At 40.0% G+C, this 26,332-nt stretch overlaps 2 protein-coding genes across 4 annotated transcripts in view; one reads left to right on the top strand and one right to left on the bottom strand.

Annotated features, from left to right (window-relative positions):
• Positions 1 to 8,214: 8,214 nt before the first annotated feature.
• Positions 8,215 to 14,514, bottom strand: lmod2b (leiomodin 2 (cardiac) b). The gene is made up of 6 exons (XM_061960723.2): positions 13,884 to 14,514; positions 13,433 to 13,816; positions 10,004 to 10,264; positions 9,749 to 9,943; positions 9,280 to 9,687; positions 8,215 to 8,459 (listed from the first exon to the last, which is right to left on the bottom strand). Exons 1-6 carry the CDS (start codon positions 14,157 to 14,159, stop codon positions 8,433 to 8,435), a joined length of 1,551 nt encoding a protein of 516 aa, XP_061816707.1. The 5' UTR covers positions 14,160 to 14,514; the 3' UTR covers positions 8,215 to 8,432.
• Positions 14,515 to 16,337: 1,823 nt separating this feature from the next.
• LOC133606613 (kit ligand-like) overlaps positions 16,338 to 26,332 on the top strand; it is a 10,514-nt gene continuing 519 nt past the window's right edge. Inside the window, exons 1-7 of one of the 3 annotated variants that reach the window (XM_061960726.1) lie at positions 16,338 to 17,201; positions 17,464 to 17,556; positions 17,646 to 17,702; positions 17,770 to 17,928; positions 18,438 to 18,597; positions 23,791 to 23,891; positions 25,819 to 26,332. The exon at positions 25,819 to 26,332 is cut by the window's right edge and continues 519 nt beyond it. In XM_061960726.1, coding sequence (XP_061816710.1) covers positions 17,100 to 17,201; positions 17,464 to 17,556; positions 17,646 to 17,702; positions 17,770 to 17,928; positions 18,438 to 18,597; positions 23,791 to 23,891; positions 25,819 to 25,983 — 837 coding nt within the window. In that variant the 5' untranslated portion in view covers positions 16,338 to 17,099 and the 3' untranslated portion in view covers positions 25,984 to 26,332. Of the gene's footprint in view, positions 17,202 to 17,439; positions 17,578 to 17,645; positions 17,703 to 17,769; positions 17,929 to 18,437; positions 18,598 to 23,790; positions 23,892 to 25,818 lie in introns of all 3 variants that reach the window. The other 2 variants (XM_061960725.1, XM_061960724.1) reach the window with 2 other exon arrangements.

Genomic DNA, 26,332 nt, shown 5'->3' with positions numbered 1-26,332 from the left:
GCTATAGAGCGTTTTCTATTCGGGCTCCAGTACTATGGAATGCCCTCTCGGTAACAGTTAGAGATGCTACCTCAGTAGAAGCATTTAAGTCCCATCTTAAAACTCATTTGTATACTCTAGCCTTTAAATAGACCCCCTTTTTAGACCAGTTGATCTGCCGTTTCTTTTCTTTTCTCCTCTGCTCCCCTCTCCCTTGTGGAGGGGGGGGGGGGGGGGGCACAGGTCCGGTGGCCATGGATGAAGTGCTGGCTGTCCAGAGTCGGGACCCGGGGTGGACCGCTCGCCTGTGCATCGGTTGGGAACATCTCTGCGCTGCTGACTCGTCTCCGCTCGGGATGGTCTCCTGCTGGCCCCACTATGGACTGGACTCTTACTATTATGTTAGATCCACTATGGACTGGACTCTTACTATTATGTTGGATCCACTATGGACAGGACTCTCACAATATTATGTCAGACCCACTCGACATCCATTGTATTCGGTCTCCCCTAGAGGGAGGGGGGGTTACCCACATATGCGGTCCTCTCCAAGGTTTCTCATAGTCATTCACATCGACGTCCCACTGGGGTGAGTTTTTCCTTGCCCTTATGTGGGCTTTGTACCGAGGATGTCGTTGTGGCTTGTGCAGCCCTTTGAGACACTTGTGATTTAGGGCTATATAAATAAACATTGATTGATTGATTGATTGATTGATTGATTGATTGTCTTTGTGTTCACTTTATTTGACGTTTGACTTTGAATATTGTATATATAAATTATTTAACTATTGGTGGATTTTGTTATTTGTTTGTATTAAAATAAATTGCATTATACCTTGTTTGATAATAAATTATATTTCTTCTCCTCTGACCTGAAAAAAACTATTTAATTACAAGACTGGTTTCAGATTATATTATCATAATACCGATGTATTTATGATGTTTGGTGTGACAGGGACTTTATCTCTATTGTGAGGTAAACTTTGTTAGAGAAGTCCCATGTACCAAGGGCTGGGGACACTGTACATACCAAGAAAAACATAGGGGGTGCATTCTCAGGCAGCTGGCCTGAACATCCTGCCTGAAAATGCAAATAACTCCACCTCTGGAGGTCCGATCATCACATGGTTTTCAGTGTATACCCGGGGGGCTATGATGAGTAACCAGGGTGAGTTTCATGTCTCTAGGACCTTCCTAGCCAGAGATAGATAGGGGGTGCATTCTGTGGCAGGTGGGTAATGCACGCCCCCATAACTCCACTTCTGGTAATCCGATCATCACATGGTTTTCAGTGTATACCTGGGGGGCTATGATGAGTAACCAGGGTGAGTTTCATGTCTCTAGGACCTTTCTAGCCAGAGATAGATGGGGGGTGCATTCTGTGGCAGGTGGGTAATGCACCCCCCCATAACTCCACTTCTGGTAGTCCGATCATCACATGGTTTTCAGTGTATACCCGGGGGGCTATGATGAGTAACCAGGGTGAGTTTCATGTCTCTAGGACCTTCCTAGCCAGAGATAGATGGTGGGTGCATTCTGTGGCAGGTGGGTAATGCACCCCCCCATAACTCCGCCTCTGGTACTTCGGGTACTTTTGGTAACGTTATTTGTGAATGTTCAATTTGAAACTTCTTAAAACCAAATCAAAGGTAGATATCAGATGCATTCATTTATTTATTCATCCATCCACCCATGAGCTCCAATTAAAGTTAAAGAAAATGTCATATTTTTAAAATACGAGTATTGGATCATGACACCACGTCGAATGAAGCAGCAAACATTCGTTCTCCTTGATGTCTCTAAAAAAGTACATATAGAGGTTTACTTTGGTGTACATATTCTTTACAGTATAGCTGTCAATTAGACAATACTACATTTTCGGGACAGCAAATATTACAATATTAATTGGTTATTGTTTTCGCCTTATCTGATCTAATGACGGCAAAATCATTAAAGGCTCACAATTTGGAATTCATCCACAAGTAAGGATAATTTCACATTATGTACTTTATTATGCCGAAAGAGGCGATTTCAGCCACTTGAATGACGGCGAAATCATTAAAGGCTCACAATTTTTAATTCATCCACAAGTAAAGCACAAGTAAAGAAAACTTGGATTATTTCACTTTATGTACTTTTTTATGCCGAAAGAGGCGATTTAAAAGAGGCGATTTAAAAGAGGCGATTTCAGCCAACAGCCGAGTTTAGATATACTTTTCGAGACGAGTGACGCAACCGAGTGACGTAAGCGCGCTCCCGCGTCAGGGGGTGCATATTATGGCAGGGGTGCGTTTTCCGGCACAACACCGGCCATTGTGTAGGATTATCAGTCCACGCATCTGCTGGAAGGCGGTAAGGGCAGTCGTTTAATCCAACTACAGAACATTTTAACTCGTATCTTAACCTAGCCTCACTGGAAAGACTATTTACATAATCATACGCCATTTAGAACAGTTAAAAATGCCGTGAAACCTCGTTAAATGCCTTTTCTGTCAATGCTGTGTTCGCTGTGAGCTGGTTTGTTTTCAACGAATTCAATATGGCGACCGGTTGCTAGGGGATTGGCAGGCGGAAGTGACGTAGGTCCGCCCTCGCCTATATACATTCAATGACAGCTAATGCTAACTATCCAAATCGGTGTCATTAGCTAACAACACTCAAAGCTAATGCACGTGCATGTGTTACGTGAGTTTTGATTGATTGGTTGAAACTTTTATTAGTAGATTGCACAGTACAGTACATATTCCGTACAATTGACCACTAAATTGTAACACCCGAATAAGTTGTTCAACTTGTTTAAGTCGGGGTACACGTTAATCAATTCATGGTAAGTACGTTACGTAATCGCTCTCGTCCTAAAATCTGTAAAAGGGCGGGATATAACATTTGAAAGTTCGCACCCTCTAGATATATGTGCAAATGTAGCAAAGAGACACTTTAAAAGAAGCTAAATACTGATTGTATATCGAGTCTTGTTATTACAGTTATGTATGATGGCTAATGCTAACGATCGAACTAGAGCAGCCATTTTGTTGCTACGTACATTGTACTCGCTTCTTCAAGGTTTAAATGTATTGTAGTGATTCACACTTGTTATATGACCTAATTAGCCTTACATACTTTGCTGACCGTTCATTTCCAGAACAGCATTGAATGTATGTTGAGTCTTGTTAGTACTGGTATGAATGATAGCTAATGCTAACATTTTGGTGCTACAATAGCCTTCATAATTCACAGGTGTTTTAGGAAATTCTCACTTGTAATCTGCCTCCTTTTAGCCTTAGAAGACTTTTTATACTTACATCCATCCATCCATCCATTTTCTACCGCTTATTCCCTTTTGGGGTCGCGGGGGGCGCTGGAGCCTATCTCAGCTACAATCGGGCGGAAGGCGGGGTACACCCTGGACAAGTCGCCACCTCATCGCAGGGCCAACACAGATAGACAGACAACATTCACACTGCACATCCACACACTAGGGCCAATTTAGTGTTGCCAATCAACCTATCCCCAGGTGCATGTCTTTGGAGGTGGGAGGAAGCCGGAGTACCCGGAGGGAACCCACGCAGTCACGGGGAGAACATGCAAACTCCACACAGAAAGATCCCGAGCCCGGGATTGAACCCAAGACTACTCAGGACCTTCGTATTGTGAGGCAGATGCATTAACCCCTCTGCCACCGTGAAGCCCTAACTTTTGTATACTCTATTGTAAGTTTTTATACTTACAATAGAGTATAAATTCTATGAACAGGAGCTGCCATTTTGGTGCTGGAGTTGCTAATGATGTGCGGATACTTGGATATCGATACCAGATCTTTATACTCTCATATTGATTCTCAAATCAAAATATGCTACTTTAGTTCAGTGGTTCTCAAACATTTTTCATCAAGTAGCACCTCAGAAATCACTTTGCTTTCAAAATACCACCCAATGACCAACATTAAAAATACAGTAGCGTAGTTGTATTAATTAAAAACAAGACAACGGTTTTATTTATTTATTTATTTATTTATTAATTATACTCATTTGTATACGCTAGTCTTTAAATAGACCCCCCTTTTAGACCAGTTGATCTGCCGTTTCTTTTCTGCTCTGCCCCACTCTCCTGCGTGGAGAGGTTATTAGGTGACCGCAGATGAGTCGGGACCCGGGGTGGACCACTCATCTGTGCATCAGTTGATGACGTCTCTGCGCCACTCAAGATGATCCCCTGCTGGCGCCACTATGGACTGGACTCTCACACTAATAACTCGATACACTCGACGTCCATTACACCGGTCGCCCAGGGGGAAGAGGGTTCCACACATCTGTGGTCCCCTCCAAGGTTTCTCATTGTACCCCTTTGGGTTGAGTTTTTCCTTGCCCTGATGTGGCATCTGAGCCGAGGATGTCGTGGCTTGTGCAGCCCTTTGAGACACTCGGGATTTAGGGCTATATAAATAAACTTTGATTGATTGATTGATTTAACAAGTATATCTAATATTTTCGGCCACTAACATTACACACAATCTGGTAAGTAACACTGTTTAAACATTGGAAAATAAAACACTACTTTAATCTAGTGATTTTTTTTGGCGCCGCACTCGATGGAGCCAGTGAACCACTAGCAGTACTCATACCACAGTTGGAAAATCACTGCTTCAGTTAATTGAGATCATGTATGTCATTACTAGAAACACACTCTAGCTAAAACTTTGAGAGCTCATCTAAATGAAACGCGATGGGTGATAACTACTTTTTCTTCCACCCAGGTAAGTCTGTAATGTGTACGCAAGAAAATTGCCGGCAATTAAAATGAGTCAGTCAGTGTTATAAAAAAGCAAATGTATGTATCCTTTTAATGTAGGCTATTAGAAGACACCAGATGTGTGGACTCGAGTCACATGACTTGGACTCGAGTCAGACTCGAGTCATGAATTTGATGACTTTAGACTCGACTTGACAAAATGTAAAAAGACTTGCAACTCGACAATTAGACTTTAACATCAATGACTTGTGACTTCACTTGGACTTGAGCCTTTTGAATTGACATGACTTGACATGACTTGACATGACTTGACATGACTTGACATGACTTGCTACTTTCCCCAAAACCCAAAGATGAAAAAGTTATTCGGGAGCGCTCTGTATTTTTCATTGTGTACTTGTCTATCAGCGTTGCGTGTGTCAGCTGGTGTGGTCTCAGTACAACAGCCAATCAAATTAGATCTACTTTGTTTTCATCACACAGCATTCATCCAATCAAATTGCAGGACAACCAACGAAGAAGACATGTCCAAACCACACGCCAGTGAACAAAAAATGATACCTAAAATAATTTTGTTTGGGTATAAAAATTACGAGGTGGTCAACACAAAACAGTTTGCAGTATGCAACACATGCGGTTCGAAAAGTACTGATGGAGAGGCAACAACTTCCAACTTCGTCCGGCATTTGAAGTTGCACAAAGAACGGTAAGTTTTGAATGTAAGATAACGTTTATTGGCTAAGTAACGTGACTTTTATTTGCTGTGTAGTTAAATCAGTGAGGCTGTATACTCACTGCTAACGTTATAACGTTATTGCAAACACGGGAATCTGTTGCAGTTCACTACCTTATTCATACTTTTTGTTCAGTGATTTTTTTTAAGCAGGGTTACGTTAGTCAATATATCACACGTAACGTTAGACGGCGGTCAGCAGCACCGCGTATTTTAGCCACCTAAAAAAAGACAAAAATAGTCAAATAAAGGTCAGTTAAAATGTATACTATATTATGAATATGTGTACCGTTTTAGCTAGCTTTCTGACATACTGTTGGTTGTTTACCTCAGTGGTCCCCAACCACCGGGCCGCGGCCCGGTACTGGTCCGTGGATCGATTGGTATCGGGCCGCACAAGAAAAAAAAATTTTTTTTTCTTTTTTTAATTAAATCAACATAAAAAACACAAGATACACTTACAAGTAGTGCACCAACCCAAAACAACTCTCTCCCCCTTTTGTTCTGGGCATTGAACATGAAGACTCTTCCTTCACTGTTCCGAGTGGCCATGAGAGTCTTGGCAGTGCCTGCCTCCAGTGCTCCAGTGGAGCGAGTTTTCAGCCATGGTGGCATCATACTACGCCCCCATCGTGCACAAATGACTGACAAGACTCTTGGCTAATTTGGTCTTTTGCAAATGCAATGCAGCATAGGGCCCTGACATATAAAAAGTACAACTTTTTTGTTATGTTCACGTATATGTCATGTTTTTTCAATGTTAACACTTTTGTACAAATAAGTACATTTGAACTTTATTTTTCAATGTGTTTGTTCTGTAAAGGAATGAGTTAATGTTTAAAATGACTGGTTAATAGTGCTATTATAAAGTGCAATGTCAGCACAATTTTCTTTCCTGCAATTTAAAATGCACTTGTTTTAATAAATAAATACAGCGTTTGAAAAGCATACACAATCTGTGTTAATATATTAGTCTGTGGTTAAAAGGACTTAAAAGGACTCGAAACTCAAAATGCAGGACTTAGGACTTGACTTGAGACTTTCCAGTCTTGACTTTGGACTTGACTCGGGGCTTGCCTGTCTTGACTCGGGACTTGACTCGGACTTGAGGGCAAAGACTTGAGACTTACTTGTGACTTGCAAAACAATGACTTGGTCCCACCTCTGGAAGACACTACATACAGAGTTGGAATATAAATAAGATAACGCATTCAGTGCAAAATAACGCCATTATTTGTTTCGCCCTGTGACTCTATATCGTTGGAAGATGATTTCACACGAAATACACTGCTTTTTGAATTTTACCACACACATCAGGTATATTTGCACAAAAAAGAAAATCGGTGGTATCGCGCATCACCAACATTTGCACTAATTCAAGTATGCCGGCTTCATCTAGTGGTACCAGGGGTGCCGAAAAGGGGGGGTAAAGGAGACGGACTCTAGGGGCCCATGATGGAGGGGGGCCCAGAGAGGCCCCTAATGATGATGAAATTATAATACAGAAAAACTAATGACACTGTGTTGGGGGTCCTGTAAAGATTATTTTCATGGGGCCCAAAATCCCTAGTGGCGCCCCTGAGTGGTACGACAAAGAATCAATTAAGTATTCAAACACAGTGTTACTGTTCACAATCTGTGTAATGTTACAGTGGCCAAAAATATAAGATATACTTGTAAAATGAAACCTTTGCCTTGTTTTTAATAAATGTTTAGGCCTACTACGGTGCTGTATTTTAATGTCGGTCATCATATCGGTACTTTGAGAGCCAAGTCTTTTCTGAGGGGGTACTTGGTGAAAACAGTTTGAGAACCACTGCACTATTGTATTCTTTATAGCTCAGAAATTTTAGTAAATTATCACTTTAAAATGACCAAAATTGCGCTCTGATGAGCTCATTTGGCTTTTTTTGTTTTAGATATTGGCATATTTTGGTGTTTTATGAGCTTGCCGTATATCCCCGAACAACAACAGATGCATCAAAGCATGACCACTTTATTTTTAGCTGTAATGACCCTGAACTGTGGACCGTCTAAGAGGGATTACAGCAGGTATGTCACTTTCCATTACAACAACATACATGTCTTTGAAAAACATCATCATGATTAGTATGAATGCACGCATTAGCCCATTCCACTTCGTCATCATCATGCAGATATTGCACATCTTGCACCATTAACAGTTTAATTGTATCTCGAGGGACTGGGCTTGGATTTCTTTTGCATTTTACATGAGGGGCCACATTTACAAGGAAGCAGGAAGTGAGGGTTTATAGCAGGAGTCATTGAAAGGGTTCCCCTTATTGGCACTTGGACAGATCATGACAAATTGCTCCAGGAAGTGTTATTCTCATCGCATTTCGTCTCTGTGTTATATCCTACTAAGTAGCACAATACTGGTTTTACTCGCTTTTTAAGTAAAAGGAAGAAATTGACATTGATAATTAGTATTTTAGACATATCTGGTGCATGTTCACAGCTTCTTTTTAGTCTTGCATCTGTCATGTCTGAGCATCCCATCTGTTTCTTTCTGTAAGCCCTTCATCTTCCCATCATATCACAAACCGTGAGTGCTCACTTCCTGCTGCCAGTGATGTCAATCACATATCTGCATTTAGTTATTCTGGGCTGTCACTTGCTACCCGAATAGAACACGCATTAATTAACTGACTCATGTCTGTTGAAAAATATGATCTTAATGATCTCGATAAAAGAAAAAAATACAACCTTTAAACATATTGACAAAAAAACGCTCACAAAAAAGTTTATATTTAGACAAAAAGCATGGCATATTTACAAGTTTATGAGAAAAAAAATGGAAAGAATAACCAGTAAACAAATCTAAAACAATGGAAAATTAAAAAAAAAAATTATATTGCAGTAATTCCAACATTTGTGTTGTTTTTGGCCACGTTGGTCTTCCTCTCCACTCCCAGTAACTATGGCAACATTCATTATTTCCCATTCTGTATTATAGTAGATGTGAAGGTAGTTCCACCTGTTAAAAAAGGAGATGAGTGTTGGTGTCAGCCGTTATCAAAGCTCTGCTGGACACTGCTATTCATAGCGACAATAAGTGGCAGTGGAATTTGGCAGCTAGCACCGGCTCCATTTTCCACTGTGGCAATGTAACACACACTTAACTCCGTTCATTGCTTAAGTTAGCCATTCATTTAATGTATGGATAAAGCCAGTATGGACAAATGTGTATTTTAAACTGTTTTGAGTCTTTTCCGTCTTCCTGCCGACTCTCTCTGTCCTTTCTCTGCTTTGTGCACCCTGAGGCAGGTTGCCAAGGAAACCGCACAGTCAACATTTTTTTTGTGCTGCACAACTCAGCACTATACAACTTCTGCCTGTACTGCCAAGTACTGGTGACATAACCAGAAATTGTTTTTTTTAAATTGGCTGCATATTTTATATTTAACCAGAGTACTGATTCTATTGCGAAATTAATGTGTGAAAATAAAAAACAGAATTATCATTACTGTCGGCCCTCCCTGTCCTTTCTCTGCTATGTGTGGCAGAGGATCCCTATGCCTTTTGGTTGCCGAGGAAACAGCATTACCGGTAAGTATTTCTACTGGCTATTTCTATTCTCGTGGTGGCCGAACCAGCAAAACAAGTACTTCCCTATTTTATATTTAATACAAAGTATGCAGATTTTAGATTTAACATTTATTGTGTAATAGTGTTTTGTAAATAATTTCCTTGTTCCTGCCAACTCTCCCTGTCCTTTCTTTATGCAACAAAACGAACAAACCCTGCAAGTTCTGCCTAGCAACAACAACAAATAGCCTCATGAATGTTTTCCTTACCTTCCTCAGGCCGCGGATGCTGCTGTTCCGTATGGAGTCCATCAGCTGGTCGTGGGCCGACCTCATGGGCGTGGATGGCCTGCTGACCTCCTCCCCCCCGCGCCTCTCCACAGACACAGGTCTGAGCGCGTTCTTCAGCTCCTTGAGGATGGAGGTGGTCTCGTCTTTTCCCGCTTTGCCCTTCTTGCCCTTTTTCCCTTTGCTCTTGGTCTTCCTACTGCCCGCTTCATGGCATTTGATCACCTCTGCGATCGTCCTGGTGGGCTTCTTCTTTTCCTGGCGGGAGGGAGGGGGCGGTGGTGGGGGTGGCGGTGGTGGAGGTAGAGGTGGCGCGGGTGGGGTTTGCTTCTTAGCCATTTTGGGTGAGGACCAAGGTGAGGATCTTGGTGAGCTGCAGGGTGTTCCTCTCTGCAAACACAAATGGAAATAAAGCTAATGTTCAGTAGCATTAATTGCATGTGTGATGTACCAGTGCGCTGGTGCGCGGGTTGATGGCTCCTTCCGGTTGCTGTCTCTGCTCCTGCATTCGTTTCTGCCTTTGGCGGTCCTGGTTCCTGGTAAGAATGCCTGTCATGCTCATCCTGGGTCCAGGCAGGTTAAACTGGTAGCCCAGCTTGATCAAGGTGTAGTTTTCCCGCAGTATTTTCACCATTTCCATCTCTACCTGAAGTCAGGCAAGCCATGTAGTCACATGTGAATACTGGAGGTCAACCTTCTCACAAACCTGTCCTCCACACATGTGCCTCTGGTTGTGGAATCGCAGCTCTGTCAGGGTGTTGTTTGCCGGCAGAGCTTGAACCAGCGCCATCACGCCCTTCCCGCTCACGTAGTTGGACTCGATGTTGAGGCTGACGACGGACGAGTTCTCTCGCAGCATCTTGGCGATGGCCAGAGCCACCGGGTCGTCCGCTCGGGTGTTGGCGAGGCTGAAGAGTCGCACGTGAGTGTTGGACCTCAGGGCCTCTGCGAATCTGATAAGAGTGTCCTTTGGAAGACAACGACAGTACCGTTAACAAGTTCTTCTTCATTATGCCTATACTTCCTGGCTAATAGCTCTAACTGCTCATCCAATCAGATTGCCGCTAACCCTTGTGTTTATCTTCATGTGCCGTCATGCCAACACACTTTTGCTGCTTTTTTACTATTCTTAGGTAAAACATTGCAGCTGTCGAGTTCTGCCATGACGACCAACGTGCACAATTCTTAACACAGCATAAAGACTTTCATTTTGTTACAAATATCCTTTTTTGGAAAAGCACATGGTCAATTAAAATGACATGTCTTATTTGGATTTCAACCTAGAAGACCTCAAAGCATAAGAATATTTAATGGTTCGGCCGAACATTTTCACATTATCAAATTTAATATTTCGATTTTTATTGCGCCTAAGTGTGTGTACGTGGTTAGTTTTAGGGTGGGGTGGGTGCCCTTCAGGAGTCTAAAAATAATAATATATAAGTAATGCACTCAAAGTTTCTCATAACGCGGTCATTGGAGTCCGTAAAATACCTATTATATAGCGATTATTTAATAATCCTTTTTCTTTTTAACCTTTTTTTTTTTTCGAAAAAATTATGGGCGTAGCTCGTCTGCCTAAACTGCCTGGGTGGATAGTGGCCCCACGTCATATTTTGTTATTTTTATTTATATATTTATTGTTTAATTCCTTCTTTTTATAGACTTTAATACAGATTTACTGTGTTAGTTTGTAAATACGCAATAAATTAGTTAAATTAGTTTTTTAAGATGGTATGAGGATTTAGTTCAGTGTTTTCTCAAAAAGTGCGTCTGGGAAGATTTTCATTATTTGTATCTTAACTATAGTATTCATGTTAGAACAATACACAAGCCTTTGGCAGCATTGCTCAATCTAATCATCTGTCTCTCTGTTCTACTCAGTGGGAGTAGTAAGTACACATAGACACATGTCTACTTACTACCTCTACCAGGTACTCGTAGTAAGTACACAGGAACACATGTGTACTTACTACTTTTACCCTGTAAATGTAGTAAGTACACAGGAACAGATGTGTACTTATTACTGCTACCTAGTAGGGGTAGTAAGTACACAGGAACATATGTGTACTTACCACGCATATTAAGTAGTAGTAACTACACAAGAACGCATGTGTAGTTACTACTCATATCCAGTTGATGCAGTAAATACACAGGAACACATGTGTACTTACTACTCATACCCAGTAAAAGTAGCAAGTACACAGGAACACGTGTGTACTTACTACTCATACCCAGTAGAAGTAGAAAGTACACAGGAAAAGGTGTAATTACTACTCATACCCAGTAGAGGTATTAAATACACAAGAACATATGTGTACTTCCTACTCATACTTGTTATCTTATTAGTTATGCTAGATTTTATTTAGTTCTATTTTTATTATTATATATTTACTGTATATATATTTTTATCTTTACAATATGTTTTACTTGTATTTTATCCTTTATTTCTACTTGTGATTATTACTATTTTATATGTTTTATTATTTTTACATTCCAGCGTTCCTCAGAGGGAGCCCTTTGCATCACGGATTATCGACCATGGCTGTGGGGGTGCTTTGTGTCAGCGTCTTGGTGGCCGTGGTCTGGTAATCCCCTGGTGCAAATGGCTCTTGTGATAGTGTTTCTTCACCTGGCCCCTCTGTACTTAGCCATGCATTCATTTGTGCACGTGTGTGTGTGCGTGTGTGTGTGTGTGTGTGTGTGTGTGTGTGTGTGTGTGTGTGTGTGTGTGTGTGTGTGTGTGTGTGTGTGCGTGTGTGTGTGTGTGTGCGTGTGTGTGTGTGTGTGCATGATTGATGATGGTGGATGTGGGTCATCGGGGTATTGTTTTGAAGTCTGTAAAGCACTTTGTGTTGCATTTCTTTGATGTATGAAAAGCGCTTTATACATTAAGTTTTGATACCCAGTAGATGTAGTAAGTACACAGGAGCACAAGTGTAATAATTACTCATTTCCAGTAGAAGTAATAAGTATACAGCAACACATGTGAAATTACTACTCATACCCAGTTGAAGTAGTACATAGACAGGAAAACATGTGTAGTTAATACTCATACTCAGTAGAAGTAGCAAGTACACAGGAACACATGTGTAATTATTGCTCATACTCAGCAGAGTTAACAGGACGCAGAGATGAATAAGCAATAAAAGCGAAAAGGAGTTGCCCAGACAAATAACTAAATATTATCAAGTTCTTAACAGTGATTCAATTTGGGGGGTTATTGCTGTCCCTTAGGAGGGTAATGACAAAAAATAAATGAGAAGCACTGATAGTCACACACACACTAGGTGTGGTGAGATTATCCTCTGCATTTGACCCATCACCCTCACCCCCTGAGAGCAGTGAGCAGCAGCGGCGGCCGCGCCTAAGAATGATTTCTGGTGATTTAACCCCCAATTCCAACCCTTGATGCTGAGTGCCAAGCAGGGAGGTAATGGGTCCCATTTTTATAGTCTTTGGTATGACTCGGCCGGGGTTTGAACTCACGACCTACCGATCTCAGGGCGGACACTCTAACCACTTCATATGTCCAGGCATGAACGTGAGCTAATGCGCCAGCAGGGAATGCCAGAAAAGAAGGTGCAATAATTGTTCCTATTCTCATAGCAGAAGTTTTATTTCAACAACATAACCATCTTTGAGTGAAGCACAAGGCTCCTCTTGTTGTGATGTTTTTTTATTTATTTTACTTGCTTGAAGTTGTGAATCACATTGTCGTTTGGAGGCCAACTCTTCTCTCCACCTGCATCCACGCTTACTGTCAATCATTGCGGTGCATCACAGTGTACGTGCGAAACTAACCCTAACCCTAACCACATTAGGACGCGTGTTAGCACCAGATGCTAGCCACTATTGTTTTTAACGTCATTGATTTTGTTTGTTTTTGACATTTTTTAAGACTCCATGGTGTCGCACCGCCTTTACAGCCACATTGTCCATCTGTTGACACAACCTAAGGAGCTCTATTCAAACGGTAAAACACATTTTTAATTAGCATTACTTTTTTACATTTGACGTCCTTCAAAACAAGAGGCAAGTTGAATGAGGTATGTCATTTTGTGACACGAGCATCATTGCTAACAGAGGCATTGAAATATCTAAAAAAAAAAACCTGCTATTGGATGTTTTCATGTACCTGCGAGATGTCGTCAATGTTATTCAAGTTGACCTCTGTGAGTTCAGGGTCGTCGCTAAGCACTCGCTGCAGGGCCTCGTCGACAACGGTGGGATTGCTGTTGGAGTCCGCAGGTAGAGGGGGAGGAGTTAGTCTCACAGGCTCCACCCTCTGTGGCTTGAGCAGCGTGGGAGGCTCCACGTCTGCGGCTGCTTGCTCCTCTTCTTCGTCGTCCTCCTCGGTGACGACCTCCTCTTCTTCCTCGTCCTCCTCGCTCTCGTCCTCTTCCTCTTCTTCTTCCTCCTCTTCTTCCTGCATTAGCTTTTTCTGCTCTTTCTCACTTTCGTCGTCTTTTTCGTCCTCTGACGCGCTGTTTCTGTCTGTTACACTCTCATCCTCTTCCTCCTGTCTCAACACACATTTTAAAATGAAGCCAACAAATGAATATCAATAGAAAAATGTTGCTACCAACCCCTTTAGGAATTTCTCCACCGATCTCATTTTCTAGAATTTTCCGCGTCTCGTTCTCCCAGTATTTCATGAGGGCCTCTCGACTAAAGGTGCCAGTCGGGGTCTTGTCCGTCTGGTCCCTCTGTCGGAGTCCTATGGGCACGTTGGCATCGGGGTCAATGTCCGCAAGCTCTTTCTCCAGCTCAGCCAGCTCTTCTGGGCTGAGCGAGGCCAAAAGCTCGTCCTCGTCCACATCTTCGTACTTGCTCAGCTCTCGGCGGTATCCGAAGCAACTCATGGCCAAATTAGTGAAGACGAGAGGCGTTAAAAAGCCTAGACACGGTTCATCAAGCGGTACCTGAGCTCAAAAACCGTGCACATCCAATAATAAGTTGCTTGAGATCCCAAAAGTGACTCCAGATTGAAGCAGATATCTCCAGGCTGCTGGTGTTGTTGTCCACCGCCGTCCTCGTCCTCTCTAATCTCCCTCAGCTGCCGCCCCAGCCTTAAGAGGGGGGATCAGAGGGGTACGTAGCAAAAGTGCGGCCCTCATGATGCACTGTCTTTTTTTGGGAGCCAAGCGCTCCAAAGGGGACAGAGCCATGAAAAGCATGTGAGCTCAGAGAAGGCGGGCCTGTCAACACAGCACGGTGTCAGACATGCCTGAGGGCCTTTGTTCATGGCCAAAAACAGACAAGGCGACACGCCCAACAACAAAGTCCAGTGCAGACAAACAAATCATGACGTTTAAAAAGGCATCGTTAAAGCTCCTCTCTTTACTAAATCATGACACCATTTGTATATTTGACTTGATTGTTGACTCCAAATTTTTGTCCTATGCTGTTCACAGCCACTAGGGGGCATACTTGCTTGGTTACTGAGGCCACTGCTATGATATGTTGTCAGTCCTCAACTCATTTCTTTTGGCTTTTAGCCTCAGAATTTAGATGTAATTTTTGGAGGTGTACATAATTTTTTTTTAAATTAATTTCTATTTTGTGAAGCCAAAAAATATTTGAAAATTAAATCAAGGATTAAAACAAGAATAATAATTCCTATTGTATTTATTTAATTAAAATTTGTGATACCACATTAGATTTACCGAATTTATAGTTTAAAACTATAATAATTAATATTTTATTTATGTAATTCATATTGTGTGATACTACACAATATATCATACTGAATTTAAGGATTAAAACAATATTAATAATAATTCAACAGTTTTTTAAATGTACTTTATTTGTTTCATTGAAATGTTGTGATACCACACAAAAATCATACTGAATTCCACGATTAAAATAATAATAATTCTTAATATTTTATTTATTTTACTTAAATTTGGGATTTCACACAAAACATTATAATCAATTCAGAATCAGAATCAGCAAGGATAAACTATAATTATTATTATTTTTAGTTGTTTTTCCAAAAACATGCATCTTGGGATAGGTTGGTTGGCAACACTAAATTGGCCCTAGTGTGTGAATGTGAGTGTGAATGTTGTCTGTCTATCTGTGTTGGCCCTTGTCCAGGGTGTACACCACCTTCCGCCCGAATGCAGCTGAGATAGGCTCCAGCGACCCCCCGTGACCCCGAAAGGGACAAGCGGTAGAAAATGTATGTATTTTTTTTCAATTAAATGTTGTATTCATTTAATTTACATTTTGTGACATCACACAATATATACTAAATTCAAAGAATAAAACAATAATAGTATTTTTTTCCGTAACTTTTCATTATTTGGTTAAAATGTGATATATTACACAACATATCATACTGAATTAATATTAAAACAACAATGATATTTCATATTTTATTTATTTAACTTTTATTTATTTAATTTGAATATGTCATATCACACCGAATTTGATGATTAAAACTAGTTTAGTAATATCAAATGTTTTTTTCAGTTTGAATTTCATTAATTACATTTTAATTTTTTACATCACACAAAACACAATAATAGTATTCAGTATTTTATGTAATCAACTTGTATTTATTTGATTAAAATGTTGTGCTGTTACACAACAAATCATACTGAATTAATATTTAAAAAATTACAATTCATATTTTAAATATTTTACTTGTCCATCCATCCATCCATTTTCTACCGCTTGTCCCTTTCAGGGTCACGGGGGGTGCTGGAGCCTATCTCAGCTGCATTCGGGCGGAAGGCGGGGTACACCCTGGACAAGTCACCACCTTATTTTATTTTAATATGTTATACCACACAAGAATGATACTGAATTCAGTGATTAAAACTATAATTATAATAATTATAATAATGTCAAATGGTGTTTTAAATTTGGATTGTTTTTATTTAATTTCCATTTTGTGACATAATAGTATTTAATATTTTATATAATTAACTTTTATTTATTCAATTGAAATGTTGTGATATTACACACTAAATCATACAGAATTTAAAGATTTAAAGTTTTAAATCAAAATAATAATGATAAATGTACTTATTTATTTATGGTATTGTTGAAGGAGTTTCTCGTCACACATAATATAAAACAAGAATTTATTTTTTTTCCCCCAACAACCTCACCTTATTAATTTAGAGGATTTTTTTTTAAATACAACACTCTTTTTACAATACCACTAACAATAAAAATGGCAAAGGATAGTTGAATGAATCGAACCGATTAACAGTAAATAAAACACCAGGAAAAATAGGTTAGTTAATTTAAAAAAGTGATAGTTTAGCTACATCAGAGATTTAACATTTTCAAAACACTGATTCATTATTACAATTAACAATGCATTATTATCTTTTATGGATGCAGAATTATAGATACAATTTAATTGATTGTCTTGACGAATAATAATTTCCTGACCTTTCTTTTGTGCCTGCTGTTAATTGGATGGAAATCAATATGGGCGTTTTAAAGAATCTATGATCTCTCAGATGGAGCCTGATTAAATATAAAAGCCAAGTCGTCCTCCAACTTGCATTCATTTACATTCAAAGACATATCCTTCGGGGATAACCCGATAGGACACACCCCTCATTGTAGAGCGGGCGCCCACACTCCAGTGACGAAGCCATTGATCTGTGGGAGTTGATGCAAAAAGTCTCAGACGTGGTCAGCGTGTGACACAGTGACTCAGCCTGTAGGCGGCCTCTCTCCATGCTCGTCAAAAAGGCTTCGGCAGTCTGCTTGGAGGGAGGCAGACGGACGGCCCAGCTTCAAGTTGCACTGTTTGGACCTTACACACACACACACACATGCAGCGGCTCACAGTTATCTTCAGCTTTTGGACTGCAAAGACTCACCTTCATGCAGCAGATTCGGGCAACCTCTCTTTTGTGCTCCATATGAGGGAGAAAGTAAGCCTTCTTATGATATATTTGACAATACCTTGACTTTTAATGTATATCATGTAGGATGTATTGTAAGCAGTGCTAAATAGGACATACGTGTTGCAGGATGTCAGGTTTTCACTGTGCATGTGTTGACAAAGGCAGATGAGCTTGTGAGACAATATTGACGTTCTTATTGCATTTGAATTCAGCACAAGAAACACATGCTGTGACAGCGCTAATCAGACCTTTTGCATGTGCAAAGATTCCATTGTCACTTTTTCCACAGATCTTCAAGGCACCTTGTGTCCTCTTCTTGAGCCACTTGTTGACAAGTTTAAGTCTTTGCGCTGAGAAATTTGGAACGCCGATAACTGACGATGTGAGCAAGCTGTCACTGCTGGTGAGACGCTGGTTTTCTCCCACATGACTTGTGATCTGTGTGCTGACTTGTGACTATTTCTGTTGCAGAAGCAAAACATCCCCTTGGATTATGAGATCGCGGTCCAGTACATTCCCAGAGAAGTGGTAAATCCACAGGACACAGAGTTAAACGGGAAGAAAACGAGGCTCAATGGCGTTCATGTCTTCTCAGGCTGGTGCATGCTGGGTGGTGTTGAACGTCTACCCCTTGGAGCAAAGCCTTCGCAACTTGGCTGAGATGTTTGGCGCCATCTCCTCCAACAAAGCCAACATCCTCGTCTTCATCGCAATGCTCAAGAGCCTGCGTTTCACCTTTGACCACGAGGAACTGGTGAGCCAATAATCAGTTCCTAATTTAACAGCTCATAATATTGTCTATGGGTGTTCCAGATCAGTGGTTTTCAAACTTTGTTCACCAAGTGCCACCTCAGAAAACACTTGGTTCTCCAAGTACCACCATAATTAACCAATATTAAAACACAGTAGCGTAGTAGGCCTAAATATTAATTAAAAACAAGGCAGAGGTTTTATTTTACAAGTATATTTCATATTTTTGGCCACTGTAACATTACACACAGATTGAACAGTAACATTGTGTTTTAATGTTTAATTAGGTGATTATTTGGCATACTACTAGATGACGCCCACTTACCACAGTTTGAGAATCACTCTTCTAGACTGCATCTGACCAACCTAAGTGTATGAGCTTGAACTGGTGAAGCCTACTTGGACAAGAGGCAAAACGTTTTCTAGGACATACCAAACAGTCCACTTGCGATCGATTGAATGCCCCGAGAAGGTTCATTGAATATTTCTGCATTTTCTCGTGCCGTCGTACAGGAAACTTCAATGCAAGTCTTCCAGTGTCACTATCAGGAAGAGAGGTTGAAAAGTGGGCTTTATTTCCGCTACATTGAGGATCTCCTCCATGCTGCACGTGAGGAAACATCCAGCTTCTCCTGCAAGCCGCCGACATGTCTCTATACTCAGCAAACACCAGGTACAACATGCATGATGCATGCTTCTTTACCTGCTCATTTCATGTGGATCAATCAACTAGGGATCGACCAATTATCGGCCGGGGCGAATATCGGCCTCTTTCTATCGTATCAGTATTGCATACAATATATACACATAAGATACCAGTATTTAGTATTTTTTTAAATGATACTAAAAATAGATCATTAGTCAAGTAGATAGTAATAAACACTGCTCAAGCACCAGCCTGTTTGCCTTGCTTGTAAAGAGTTGCCTCTTTTTCCACTGCAGCGCTTACACGGCTACAAACTCCCACCCCACTCACTTTCTCTTCCTCGTGCAGTGTTGGTCGTTTGTACACGGTATATCTCTTCTGCTTTGCTTTTAAAACTTCCCTATTTTGCCTGGAGATCCAGTTTTTGTCTTTCTTTCCCGGCGTCTTACTGGTTTTGTTTTGTTTGTTTCGCTACTGTAACCACCAAGCCTACGTCCCGCGGGCTCATTATCATTCAGTCATTCAGTCAAATAACAACGCAACATACATAGGTGGACATTAAAATGACAGAAAAGATATCCCTGTCAAAAATCCCAACTTTGTGTAAATATATATAATATAGGATTTTTTTGCATATTTTGAAATGCAAATGTTGATGCTCCTCTTAGACACATGTAATAAAGCTGTTTATGAAATTCCCTGATGTTGTTTGATGCTAAATTAACCACAACATTAGTGCTGCAATAAACATTATGTCACTACTGGCCCAACATTTCCTAAAATATAATGTTAAAAAAAGAAGTTAAAACCATGTACAGCTGTTGGCGTATACTATTCATGTTTAAATCACTTTTACTGTGCAAATTACTTTTGGCTCCAAATTATAGTTATCGGCCTGCTTGACTACTAATAATTTGTAGAAAAAAACATAACGGTCGATCTCTACAATCAACACCTTAATTTCTTCATCATTCTTTCTTTTCCTTTCAAAGAACATTTGTAACACAATTGCAAGCATTCCTCACTCAATATCCTTATATTGACATAAAGAAAATGTGTCACCTAACCCAGTGTTTGTCAACCTTTTTTGAGCCAAGGCACATTTTTTCCATTGAAAAAATGCGGAGGCACACCACCAGCAGAAAACATTAAAAAATGTAACTCAGTAGCTGATATTGACAGTAAAAAGTGGTTCTTGCAATTGTTGGATATAATAACTGGGATTTATATAGCGCTTTTCTAAGTACCCAAAGTCGCTTTACATGTAGAACCCATTCATTCACACCTGGTGGTGGTAAGCTACTTTCATAGCCACAGCTGCCCTGGGGTAGACTGACGGAAGCGTGGCTGCAATTTGCGCCAACGGCCCCTCCGACCACCACCTATCATTCATCATTCAATTCACCGGTGTGAGTGGCACCGGGGGCAAAGGGTGAAGAGTCCCGCCCAAGGACACAACGGCAGCGATTTTTGGATGGTATGAGGCGGGGAGCGAACCTGCAACCCTCAGGTTTCTGGCACGGTTGCTCTACCCACTACGCCATGCCGCCCCATATATATGATATGACTTTAAACCATAACAGACCATGCCTCGCTATACTTGTCTCAAAGTAGGTCTACTGTGTGTGTAGTGTTTTAGTTCTTGTCTTGCGCTGCTATTTTGGTGGTTTTTCCTGTTTTGTTGGTGTTTTCCCGTAGCAGTTTCATGTCTTCCTTTGAGCTTTATTCCCCGCACCTGCTTTGTTTTGGCAATCAACACTCTTTAATTATCCTTCTTTGTGGGGACATTGTTGATTGTCATGTCATGTTCGGATGTACTTTGTGAATGCTGTCTCTGCTCCACATGCTGTAAGTCTTTGCTGTCGTCCAGCATTCTGTTTTTGTTTACTTTGTAGCCAGTTCAGTTTTAGTTCCGTTCTGCATAGCCATACCTAAGCTTCACTGTCTTTTCTAAGGGGTACTCACCTTTTCTTTATTTTTGGTTTAAGCATTAGATACCTTTTCACCTGCATGCTGCCTCCCGCTGTCGTCTGCATATTGTGATCATGACAAACCATGTTCCCGACATCTACAAAGCAATTAGCTACCCGCTGCCACCTACTGATATGGAAGACTATTACACAGTTACTCTGCCGAGCTTCAGACAGTACAGACACTCAACGGCACATTATTTGCAGATTATAATTACAGTTTGCAAAATATATTTTTAACCCAATTAGGTGAAATTACATACAAACGTAATTTCCCACGGCCCACCAGACTGTATCTCACGGCACACTAGTGTGCCGCGGCACAGTGGTTGAAAAACACTGACCTAACCTACTTTTTGCCACATAAATTCAACAATAGTTACATATATTTATGTTTACCAATATATTGTATTTGTATTAGAGATGCTATGCACATATTTCCTTGAAAAAGAATGTGATTAATGCCTTTCATGCAAATCACAAAAAACGATCCCTTCTGGCTAATATTATTTTTATTTTTTTTGTTCCTCAACTGATAAGAGACGGCTATCAGCTAACTGTTTATGCCCTTACACAGTGTGGAGCCGCTTCCGTAAATTATTTATTATCACTTTCATTGCGGCAAATAAACTAAATTTCTTACAAATATGACTTAAGAACAAGGATAAACATGATACACACCGAGTAAGAGCAACCGGGAGCAGACAATAAGACATGCTAATCGCTAAACTCGCCGTTTAGTTAGATTGAAACAGTAGAAGAAATAAGTGTTAAGTAAACCGCAATGGATGCCAAATGGGTATCGTTATTGAATTATGCATGATAATGTGAGAGTCCTGTCCATTGGAAGGTTAGCAGAGGGTCATAGAGGGATCTTCTTGCATGTAGATAAGTCGTAAACGCAGAGACGTCACCGATTGATGCTTCGAAGAGTGGTCCACCAGGGATTTCGACCTGAAATAGCTAGCGCCTGCTCCACACGGATACTTCTCCAGGTTTTAGCCGTGGCCACCTGGTAACCCCTCCATGCAGGAGAGGTCGGCAAGACAGAGAAGCGGCAGGTCAACTGGTCTAGAACACAGTCTATTTAAAATATGGAGTACATAGATAAGTTTTAAGGTGGGACTTAAAAGCTTCTATTGAGGTGTCATGTCTAACTAAGTAGATTAATAATAGTTAAAGAGAAGATATTATAACAAAAAGTGTTAGTGTGTAGAGGCCAGGAGTACACACAAGTGGAGGGCGGATCCATCCATATATCGATACCAAGGATAGTATCAGTATGTGGTATTAGGAGTGGAAAATCCACAGTTCAGATCTTATCGCGGTTTTGTGACATGGTTTGCGGTTGAGTTCGGTGTACATTGTTTAATTGTACACAGTTGTATTGTTCCAGAACATCATATGTACATCCAAATAATCCACCATTACCATTTATCAGCTGTGGTTCTTACAAAATAAAACCTAAAAGTAGCTAATAAATGTCTGACCATTAACAGAAAATGTAAGTATACTCTCTTTAGAAGAAAATTATATAATGTCAACATAAAATTAAGTACAAGCTTTATCAGCAGAAACATTTTCTTTGTTTAAATCAAAACAATAATGTACAATGTAATTAAACACAAAAATCCTTACATTTATTGGTGCAATACATCTTTGTACAATATTGACAAGTATTTTAAAAAGGACATTATATGATTTATTTCTACATTTAAAACACAACATGTAATGGTGATTCTATGGTCAACATTTTGCACAGATTATGTTTTACAGACCGTTTGCAAGATGCTTTCTGACAGTCTCTTTAGGATGCGCCGTTTTGTGGGCGGTCATATTTACGTTCCTACACTTCTCCCTGTCAGCCATGTTGTAGTTTTAGCGCTCCTATATGGAGTCTACTGACATAGATACGTTTGAACTATACACTACTTTGTATTAGAAACGGCAATAGCGGAGGATGCATGTGCATGTACGAGCTAGTCTGCTCCACAACAAGAAAATAGAGAAAAAGAAGGAATTTGTTGACTACAACTGAATACAAATGTGGGACTTGCGTTAAGCTCTTGGGGTAAACGTCTACTACATATGGAGATATCCGCTGACATAACTAAACCAAAATACATCACTAAAGTCTCTAATTTCAAACAAGTTTGGAAGAAGGCAAGATTGTTTTATAAACATCTCTGCCATGCCTCCATGGTTTGATTTCACATTTTCGGAACGTATTGAGATCCCAAATACACAAGACAGGTGCCAACAGGTAGGAAAAGTTGGTTTTGCATAATAGGATCCCTACTAGTGTGATGGTGCTTTGCGCCTAAGCATTCGTTGCACGAATACACTAGCTTTGTTAGACAAGATCATAGACTGTATTGGACAATATAGTTTACATACGAAATGTCCATTTCCATTTATTACAAGTAATAAGAAAACATAAATGCCGGACTTACCTATTAAGGAGGAAATTAGCAAGTTTGGCGTCAGATGAAAAAATCTTCTCCGCCTTCAATTGTCCCCATCTTTCAAAGGCATCCCCGATACAAATCCTTGTTTTGTTCCTGGCTTTGTCAGAATCGTAACGACGCCTTTTAGATTTACTAAGGTCTGACATGTTTAGTAACTTTACCAGTGGCAGTAGCTCGACAAAGAGGGCGATGTGTAACTGGCAACCTGGATGTGACACACTCACTGACTTTTTATTTGGTCAATAGGTGGAGGGCGCGGCATCAAAATGAAAACAATAACAATATTTCGGGGCTGTAAATCTAATTTTGAAATCAGCATATCCCGGCTGAACTACCGTTATCAGTTATAAAGGTATTCGAAAAGAACATGATTTATTAATGCCTTTTGACATATAAGGGCCTTTTAATGATGACTTGACATGAAATTATTACATATGGCACCTTTAAATATTTGGCATTTCGAAACACAACAAAGGGGTATGGTTTTCATGTGCTAATAATTTCAGTGGCCAATAAAGCAGTTAAGATGGAGCCCTATGAATTCTGCCCAGAAACAGGTAAATAGACAAATGTGTCCACATCTGTCAATGGAAATCTATGGTAAAGAAAATAACATTTTATTTCAGTATGGATGTTTTGTCATATAAAAAATGACCATAATGAAAAGTATCTCTAATAGTACACAAAGTGGTGGCGGATGGGTTTTAATAGTTAAAGATCAGGGCAATGATCATGTTTCTCCCAGTGAAACTAAATGATCCTATAATGTGTCCTTCTCTCAGGGGGTCACATGGAAGGTCGGGGTTACAAATGGTGGAAAAGAACGCCGTTGCTGCTTCTTTTTATTCCAGTAACAGCCTGTGTGGCGTTCGTCGTGTGGCGGGTGAGTAGAATTACACTTGATGGACGCTGTTATGTAATGTTATGTGATAAAATTATCCGCCATTTATCTTTGCAGCAAATTAATATTACACAAACCATATCATCGTCCTGTAAACAATGAGAAGACTGAAAACTCAAATAATAATATTTTGCTGGCGTAATTTTATTTCATACAAAATGACTCATTATTGGATAGCAAAGAGCCATTTTAGACTTTGTCTATCCAGAGATGAAGGCTATTCAATGCATGCCACAAATTAATGTGGTTTCACCCCCAAATTTACCTTTGAAAAAAAAAAAAAAACATCTGCTGAGGCATCCTCATTTAAAAAAATTTATCAATATATTTGTGTTAAAGAAATAACATACAGCAGTTCTATACAGGAGTTTAAAAATGCTTACAAAACATTGGAAAACATATTGAATACAAATGAAATCAGAATATAAAAAGTTAATATTTTTTTTAATGTAGTTCAAAATGCCAGGATTAAAAATTTGAAAATGTATTAATATATAAAACAATACAATAAATGTAAACAATAAATACATGTAAATCTAATGAAATTAAAATATATAACAATACAATAAATTAAAATAATTCAGACATTTAAATCTAATAAAATTAAAATACATAATAAAATAATTCAACAATTAATACATTTAAATCTAATGAAATTAAAATATATAACAATAAAATCAATTAAAACAATTAATACAGTTAAATCACACACGTCAAACTCTGGCCCGCAATATTACCATGTCATCTTATGTGGTCCGGCCGCATTATTTTATGTGGTCCGCTGCATTATTTCTTGTGACCCGCCAATTCATTTTACGTGGCATGCCGCAGCATTTTTTTGTAGTCAGCCGAAGCATTTTATGTGGCTCGTCGCATTATTTAATGTGGTTTGCCGCTTCATTTTATGCGTTATGCCACATGAATTTGTGTAGCACTCTACGTTTTTTTTATGTAATACGCCGCATTAATTCATGCGGGCTGCTACGTCAGTTATATGTCCTGCAAAAAAGGCTGGAAATAATAAAACACTTTCTGACTATGTATTATTCTTTCAATTTGGACTGAAAAATGTATTATCTGATCCTGCAACAAGCAAAGCAAGTTATCCATTAATCTGTTAGTAAAAATTATAGTAATCAAAAAGAGTTTCCTATGCAAATTGTGTAACAAGGCTATTATGTCTATGGATATTGTCATTCGTTCAGGTCATTGTAATCTCAGGGCATTCAATCGATCGCAACTGGACTATTTGGTTTGTCTTAGAAGACGTTTCGCCTCTCATCCAAGTAGGCTTAATCAGTTCATGCTCATAGACTTAGTTTGGTCAGATCAAGTGTTGGAGTTTTTCTTACTACGATAGGGCAAAACCATCAATGCCCAGGCACACCCTCCTGGTATTGGAGCATAAATATTTGGGGTTTTGGCACCAGCACCTAGATTAGATCTGACCAATCTAGGTCTATGAGCATGAACTTCTGAAGCCTACTTAGATGAGAGGCGAAATGTCTTCTAAGATAAACCAAACAGTCCAGTTGCGATCGATTAAATGCCCTGAGAGGCTATTATACATTTATATTCATTTATATTCATTGTTACACGCGGCCCTCTGAGGGCAGCCATAATTGCAATGTGACCCTTAATAATAACGAGTTTGGCACACCTTATTTAAATCTAAAAAAAATCTAATATCATGAATAAAAGCTCGGTGACACTTTATTACAATCTCAGCAATACAGCACGGATGCTGATGTACTCTCGCCATGGTAAGCACTTCCTGAAAGGAAATTCCTGTTAAAGCGCTCATTAAATATTCAGCAGTGCTTGGAGGCTGCCCTATTAGCTCGCCTAATGACGTCCGCTTCCTCCTATCCTAACTATTTCTCTTTTTCCTGACTTTCTCGCTCTTCAGGTAACATATCCAAGACATTTACCAGTGTGCCATGCTGAAAATATCCAACTGGCAGCGCCTTGTGGCGTGATTCCGAGCATGTCTGTCTCCATCCCGCTTCGAACGGACACCAGCAGTCTCCCAGAGGAGGATGCTATCCCGGGCATGCCAGTGGCTGAGGAGTGAGGAATCTGCACAGGACAAGATTTGTGTGAAACTTTTCTGCTCCTGATGCTCAAAGTAAGGTCCATATATGGATGCTTGGATGAGTTTGGTGACCTTTCACCTCACAAATGCTGTTCTGGAGCAAGACAGTCTTCCCATTTATACTAAGGAGAATTTAGCATGGGGGTTTCCCACATTGTGTATGTTGTTAAGCCATACAAACACGTGATGCGTTCCAGCAACTCTTGCACTTGTTGTTGGCTAAAAAACAGCTGGTCCAAACAAGTGCGGTTCAACAAGAGTCCCACTTTGTATATCAAAGCTCAGCAGCAGATGGCACAGATAGAGTTGTGAATCCCTCCATTGTGCA

Source organism: Nerophis lumbriciformis, linkage group LG05 (genome assembly GCF_033978685.3).
Source record: "Nerophis lumbriciformis linkage group LG05, RoL_Nlum_v2.1, whole genome shotgun sequence".
Taxonomy (NCBI): domain Eukaryota; kingdom Metazoa; phylum Chordata; class Actinopteri; order Syngnathiformes; family Syngnathidae; genus Nerophis; species Nerophis lumbriciformis.
This window is presented reverse-complemented; position numbering and strand designations above follow the sequence as displayed.